The sequence below is a fragment of the Cariama cristata genome, unplaced genomic scaffold, assembly GCF_000690535.1.
Source record: "Cariama cristata isolate BGI_N322 unplaced genomic scaffold, ASM69053v1 scaffold25253, whole genome shotgun sequence".
Lineage (NCBI taxonomy): Eukaryota > Metazoa > Chordata > Aves > Cariamiformes > Cariamidae > Cariama > Cariama cristata.
Window position 1 is genome coordinate 921 of NW_009610518.1, and position 6,963 is coordinate 7,883.

Genomic DNA, 6,963 nt, shown 5'->3' on the forward strand with positions numbered 1-6,963 from the left:
GCAGCGGTACGCCGAGCCGCCTCAAGGTGCTGGATGCCTACCTTCTCTACGTGCTGCTCACTGGGGCGCTCCAGTTCGGCTACTGCCTCGGCGTCGGCACCTTCCCCTTCAACTCCTTCCTCAGCGGTTTCATCTCCGCCGTCGGCAGCTTCATCCTTGGCGGTCAGTGCTCCGCCACCGCGCGGTTTTCCCTGGAATCCTCTTCGCAACGGTGCACTCTGTAGCAGAGCCTGAGCCCCCTCCACCTCCAACGACCGCGGAACCCCCAACAACGCCCAGAGACCCCCGAGCATCAGAGAGTTGCCTTAGAAATGCCCAGATCTCGTAGTAACCTCCGGATTCCCTTAGCAGTCATAGGCATTCCCCAGCAGCTCAAGGGAGTCACCTGCAGCAGCTCTCAAACCTACCCTGGCAGCCAGGGAGTCCTATAGCAACCTCCAACACCCAGTTCTGCTCCTGCCCCAGCTATCCCAGCCTGCCCCACAGCAGGATGCTCCACAGCAGCTGTGAACCTGTGAGGGTCCTACTCATACGCACCACAGAGCCCAGCTCCTTATTAGTCCCAGGGTGTCATTGCATTTCCCTGACAGCCAAGGAGTCCTCTCTGTTACTGTCTTGTATTGATGTCATTTAGCAACTGTCCCATGGTGAAACCCAAACTCTAGCAATGACAGCTTCAGGGGGTTGCTCTCCCATAATACCCCACAAAACCACCTTATTCCTGTGCAGCATTCCGCAGTACACCCTGTGGAGAACATTGAAATATCCCCTTTTGTATGCGAGTCCCATCCTGTTATAAGCCTGTTCCCCTCAGGACTCAGTTGGCCACTCCTGATAGTGTAGTGTTACGGGAGAGCTGATTGCATAAAAGCCCTGTGCAAATCCCCTGCCAGTGTCTTGCTCATAATAAAGACGGAGTTACCTTTTCTTGTGCTACCCTGGTAGAACAATGACCCAGACTGAGGTGGACTGCCCCAGGAAGACTCTGCTTCCCACCATGACTTCCTTTTGTGATTGCTAATCTCTCATTCTTTCTCTGCCATGCAGTTTGCCTCCGGATCCAGATCAACCCCCAGAACAAAAGCGAGTTCCAAGGCATTTCACCAGAGCGGGCATTTGCCGATTTCCTTTTTGCCAACACCATCCTCCATCTTGTCGTCATCAATTTTGTTGGCTGAGCTCTAAAAGAGACTGAGCTCTAGTGAGGTACTGATCCATGGGATCAGAAAAGGGACAACTACAGCTCACACGACTTTAGTGCTTTTGTAGAGTTGGGAGACAACTAGAAAGACAGTGAATCCAGGAGTCCTAGCTCCCAGTTTCGTCTTGGCCAAGTACAGTTAAGCTGTTGTCCTCTAGGTTAATACAGGGTTAGGATTTACGGCTTTCTGGTTTTGTGTATGTATTTTTTGGCTTTTATAATTTAACAGGTAGTTTAACTAGGAGTATTAGAGAAACCTACCCATGTTTCTCTCTCATGAGAGAAATACCCCATTCTTCTTTGCAAGAGAGGCTTTGAGAGCTGGAACTCCTCAGCTCTGTTTGTGAGGGTTGTCCTATTTGGAGACCATGATATTGCTAGTGTCCAAGTCTGGCGTTTCTCAGCAGATGAGAGGAGGGAGTTTGGGACAGGGAGAGTTTGGTGCTGGAAAGTGGAGGACATGCCCTGTTATTACTGTTGCAAGGGGCCACAAGATCATTGGAGCTTCTGGTGTATTTCCTCTCCCTTTGAAGAAACATTGCTTATGTTGCCTTTCTCTCTTTGCAGGTCATTAATCGCTCTTGAGCTTTGATGCCAAAGCCTGGCATTGGGAAGTGCTGTTCCCCAGCAGACTCTTGCCTACTTCCTTGAAGGAGGAAGATGACACAGGGCTCAAGATTTTTCCCCACAGACTGTCCTATGGAGGGGTCTGCTGCCTCATTACAGTTTCTGTAATCCTTTCTGTCAATAAAACCCTTTATAATACTGCCGTCTTTTCTCTGTTGATGACAAATAGAGAGGTTCTTCTGATACCCAAGTTCCCTCTCCGGCACGTCTACCTGTTTTTATCTCCTCCCTCCCTCCCTCCCTCCCTTTCCACAAAGCAGGCTTTTTTTCTGTGCCCTAGTTTCAGAGGGAAGCAGGAAACAAGTCGTCATGGAAACTCAGTTGCCATCCGCTCTTTTCATCTCCCTGTTTCCTGCCTCTTTATCTTATGGAGAATATGTTGCCAATGTGCCCCCAGGCTTCAAAGCTGTGGAAAAATTGGGTTAGGCTGTCGTTAGCAGTCATGAATGGAAGGAAACGGAGGGTGTACTCCAGCACATCCCCAGGTGTACCTGTCTTCCCACAGGCCCTCCTGTGTTCCACAAAGGCATGTGGGGCACAGCTGGATGTTCCAGCTGGACTTCCAGGCTCACTAAGGCCTGGCAGTGATACAGCCACCCTACAAGAGTGTTAGCTTTTCTTCAGACTGATGTGCTGATAAACCCACGGATGTTGTAAGGAGCTGCCAAGCTGTGTCAGTGGCTCAGGGAGAGCTGCGCTTGAGCTATTCTGGGTCCATGGAGAAGCTCACCCCTCAGACTTAACCTCATTGAAAATCCTTCCCCCTCTAAAACATTGTGAAATGCTTAAACTCAATGGCTTTGGCCCTTGGCCATTGCCTCTTCAAGCCCAAGCTACTTCCTGCATTGAGGTCAAATGCTTCTTTGTCCTGATGGAAAATCAGAGCCCTGTGACGATCAGATTATGGGCACAGGATGAGATACTAACCCCAGCTAGCCTACCACACCTTTGACTGCAGAATTTACCTGGGTTACCTTCAGGCGTGAGGCTCCATCCTCGTGCTGATCCTGATTCACAGTTGTCTGGTTTGCTCTGCAGCTGAAACACTGGATAGGTAAAATATGTGTTGGGGCTACGTGACAAAGAAATGCTTGTCTGCTGGCATGCAGGAGTTAAAACATGGGGTCTGATAACTTCCACCTCTCAGCATTGGATTATGGCTCCTGTTTACCACCTTTTTCCTTTTAGCATTTCGAGCTGTGCTGTAGTCATTTAACTCATTAAAGTGTGAAGCCTAGGGCTCCTAAGTCTCTTGCCTAACAGGCTTTGAAGAGTGAGATACAAGGGAGCAGAGTCTTCACTGTCTCAAAGGATGCTGTCTGGGTCTATGGTAGGAACAGAGTATTTGTGGCAGTCCTGATACCCCACCTCCCTCCAGCCTCAGGTATTAAGCTGGGTTTATTTACAACGGTACCAACTTTGTACTGCTGGGGAGCAGGCAGGGACTGTAAATGAGCCACCGAGCTCTTCTTTCCCATAACAAGGGTGCTCTCTGAGCCCGGCCTGTGGCAGACAGAGCCATCGTGTTCACAAGAGCAGGAATAGCTCAGGGTCTGCCCTTTGCCACTGCAGCTGCTGCTGTTTGCAAGCTGCGAGTGCCTCCCCGTGGGTCTGTGTCATTCAGCCTCTGCCCGGTTCGGCCTTAGAGCGAGCTCCAGCTGGGACCCTCCTGTGGCCCCTTCTAAGAACTGCGCGGGAGCCTGTGGCAAAGGAAAACACGTGGGGTTTCTGTGGGGTTTCTTTTTTTTTTTTTTTCCTGATTTTTAGCAGCGTCCAATGCCTCTAGTTGCCATAAACTCAGCATTCGAATTCAGATTCTATTATTACTCCCGCATCTGAATAAGCTTCAACAAGTCTGTAGATATCTTCAAGCTCTGCCCCTTATAAAGACCATGCTTGGGTCCCTGTTCACACTGTAGAAGAGGACAAGAATAGAGGCCGTTTCATGTACAAGGCCATGTTTAATGAGAGATGGCAAACCTCTGGCAGGGTGTTTTCTCCAACAAAACCCCTAGAAAAGGTGCAAATTCATCTCCTACCCATAGGTAGGTATAAGAGGCCAGAGCTGGCATAAGGGAGAGGACGCTAGAGAAGGACCATGGCAACATCTCCTTCCCTGCCAATGTGAGAGGACTATCTGGCCTGCCTCATATTCCTCCCTTCTCTTTTGAGTCAGAAGAAGTGGAATGATTTTTCTGCATGGGTTCTCTGCCTATATAACAAGGTGCAGAGGCCTGTCAGCAAATTCAGAAATCTTACATGCTTCTAAGACTTCACCCCACCACCCACCACACCTCATAATGTATTTTCTCCCCTCCTTTCCCCTGCCTACGTTATACATAGCTCAATCTTTCCTGCTGTACCCAAAACATCTCCCCCAGACCCAAGAGCAGGCTGCGGTGAGGGGGCAGGAAGGGAGGGTGCCTTAACCTCATTCGACTTTGGCTTGTGGTCTAACGTCTGCTGTTCTTTTCCACACACTTCTCCTCCTCCCTGCCACATGCCACACTAGCCCTGCTCCCCCCACCCCCTGTTTTGCACTCCACTTTCCAGAGGAAGCGGTTTTTGTGGTAGGGTGTAGAGGAGCATCAAAAGGTGACCCAGATCTCGACTGTGGCGTCATGGAACTGGTGGTGCGTCCTCTTCCTGCACCACCTGGGTTATGAGACCGCTTCCACGTCCTGTCCTACTGTGTTATTTCCTGCTTTTGCTTTGCACTGCGGTTTTTCTTTCTCGAAATAAACAAGAAAGCACAAAGTGTGTGGGGGGGGGAGGGGGGGGGCACATTGTGCTGGTGGGAGATTGAAAGCCTAATATCTGAAAGTATCTTTGAACTAGACTACAAATTCAGTGTTTTTCAGATCACATGCTAAGAGTCACTTTAGTCAAAACATTTAACTTTATCTATACACTCAGCAAATCTTATCACTGGGGTCATTTAACCTGGAAGAGTAAAGACTGAACAGTGGAAACAGAGGCAGCGCCCTGTCCTTCCTCCTTGACCATACAGCTAGGAGTGGGTTTGAAATGCAACACAAAAAATTTAAGATTGATATTAATTTTAAAAAGTGATGCTAAAGGTAAATGAGCATGGAAACTTTTCTTCCACATGCCTGAAGGTTTCTGGAATGAGGTTAATCAGTTGGAAATCTGTGAAATGCAATGACTTGCTTTGTAATTCAAATATGGTTTACACAGCTTCATTAAGCTGTTTCCCTATGATATGGCAGACTTCATCATGAGCAAAATGTAAGCTTCAAGAGCTGCCTGGAATCTAGGAGAGTGACTGTTGTGTCAAGGGAGAGACAAGAGAATGAGCCCCTGAACATCTGTACTATAAAATAATCAGGGTAATAGACCTGGAAAGTTTGAAGTTTTTCTTTGGCAGGAGGGGTCAGTAACTCTCTGTCACCCTGTGACAGGCCATCTGCGAAACGGTCAGGTGGCAGCACCATGTCAGGAGACCAGGGAGACTTTGTTGTGTTGCAGCTCAGCACTGTGGCATCAGATCCTGTGGCAGGGATGCTGGCATGGTCTTCACACGGGGACCTTCTTCCCTGCCACTCAGTTTGGGCACTGGTGTGAGATACAAGCAAGGTTCAAGCTTTGCAGGGAGAGTGTGTTTCTTTCAGAGCACCCTTCTAATTTCTCCCTCCAGAGGAATCTCCAGTGCTTCAGAAGAAGATGGAGAAATTGACATCACAAAATGAGAAAATTTCCTTTACAGTCTTACCAATGACAGACTGAACCTAGAGACACAGCCTGGTCAGTTGCTGTCATTAATGCAAAGCAGATGCCTTGTTCTCCAGTGACGATTGGGAGTGGAGGACGTGTAGAGGCAAGACACTTCAGGCTCCTGTGTTCCCCATAGCAGTAGACATCTGCCTTCGAGAACCTGGACTGCTTACTAGTCCTCTCACTGTGGGCAAGCCATGTTTTACTGTTGTCTTCACACAGCACAGAGTCTACTCTTGGAGGAGAGGTGCTCTCCTCCGTTCCCCTCCCTCTGAGCCAACCATGCTGTCCTCAGTCAGACGCAACAAGGATGTCCTGGATAGAGAATTTGCAGCTATTCCACCCAGCCACCCACCCTGTGGTGGATCCAGCCAGTTATTGTAAGCAATACCCGGTGGCCAAGTGAGGCTGAAGAGAAGAGTCTGGACACTCCTTCCCTCCTTCCCCCAAAGACCAGGCTTATTCCTAAAGTTCATCTGAAGGGTAAAACAAGTTCCTTAAACTACAGATACAAAAGACAAACAAGTTTCCTATTTTTTATAAGAATTGTTTAATAGCAGCGAAAGGCCTACAGAAATGCCAAGACATCAGTGTGGTTGCCAGTACTATTCCAGAATTATTAGTGTGCGAATTTCATATGCACGCGCTCTTTCCAAGGAGTACATATATGGACAGGTAAATATTTCAGTATAGTTTTATGAAATGATTATAAAAAGAAATTGGGAAACCTAAGGTTGTTAAAACTAAATAAAAAGAACAAAAGTAGTTCGTAAATTTACTAAATGCAAAGCCAAATCTTAAACTGGTTTAAATTCAGAAAATGTTAAGGCCAGATGGAGTTTAAAAAATACTAAAAAACATTCTTTTGTTCTGTGATAATGAAGTGAGAATTTCACTGAATTCAGGACTTGTAGGAGACATAGCAGCATATCTTTTAGGAACAAAAAAAGATACCTTGCTCTGTTCTAACAAAAGATAGCAGAAGACGGTGCACAGCACCCTGAATAGGTCTCCTTTTGCTTTTCAGCGCATTTCATTTTTAACCGAAATAATGGTGTCTGTCGTGGTGCACTCTAAGATGTGCACACCTGGAAATTACCAAAATATGAAAAATTCGCATTCAAGTGATATTTAGCTTGCAGTTTTCAACAAACAACACTGCCTCAAGCAGAAATTGTGTCATTTTAATGCAAGTAACAGTGAAGTTTGGCAATTTATAGTTAGAGCGAACTATGTTTCATGCAAAAAGAGGCATTGTCTTGCTAAATGAATCAGACATCCAGGGGAGCAGAATGCCGAAAATTTTAAGTTTATTGTTGAGTAGCTTTATAAAAATGCAAATAAAGCAATTTAGATGATAATGGCTGGGATGATATACAGAAACAGATATCCCTTGCAAC

At 47.1% G+C, this 6,963-nt stretch overlaps 1 protein-coding gene across 1 annotated transcript; it reads left to right on the forward strand.

The window, feature by feature from the left end:
* Positions 1 to 4: 4 nt before the first annotated feature.
* Positions 5 to 1,178, forward strand: DAD1 (defender against cell death 1; the record flags this gene model as incomplete). The annotated part of the gene is made up of 2 exons (XM_009697918.1): positions 5 to 162; positions 1,048 to 1,178. Coding segments are annotated over 2 exons (289 nt in total), but the record flags the coding sequence as incomplete, so codon positions are not given.
* Positions 1,179 to 6,963: the final 5,785 nt, after the last annotated feature.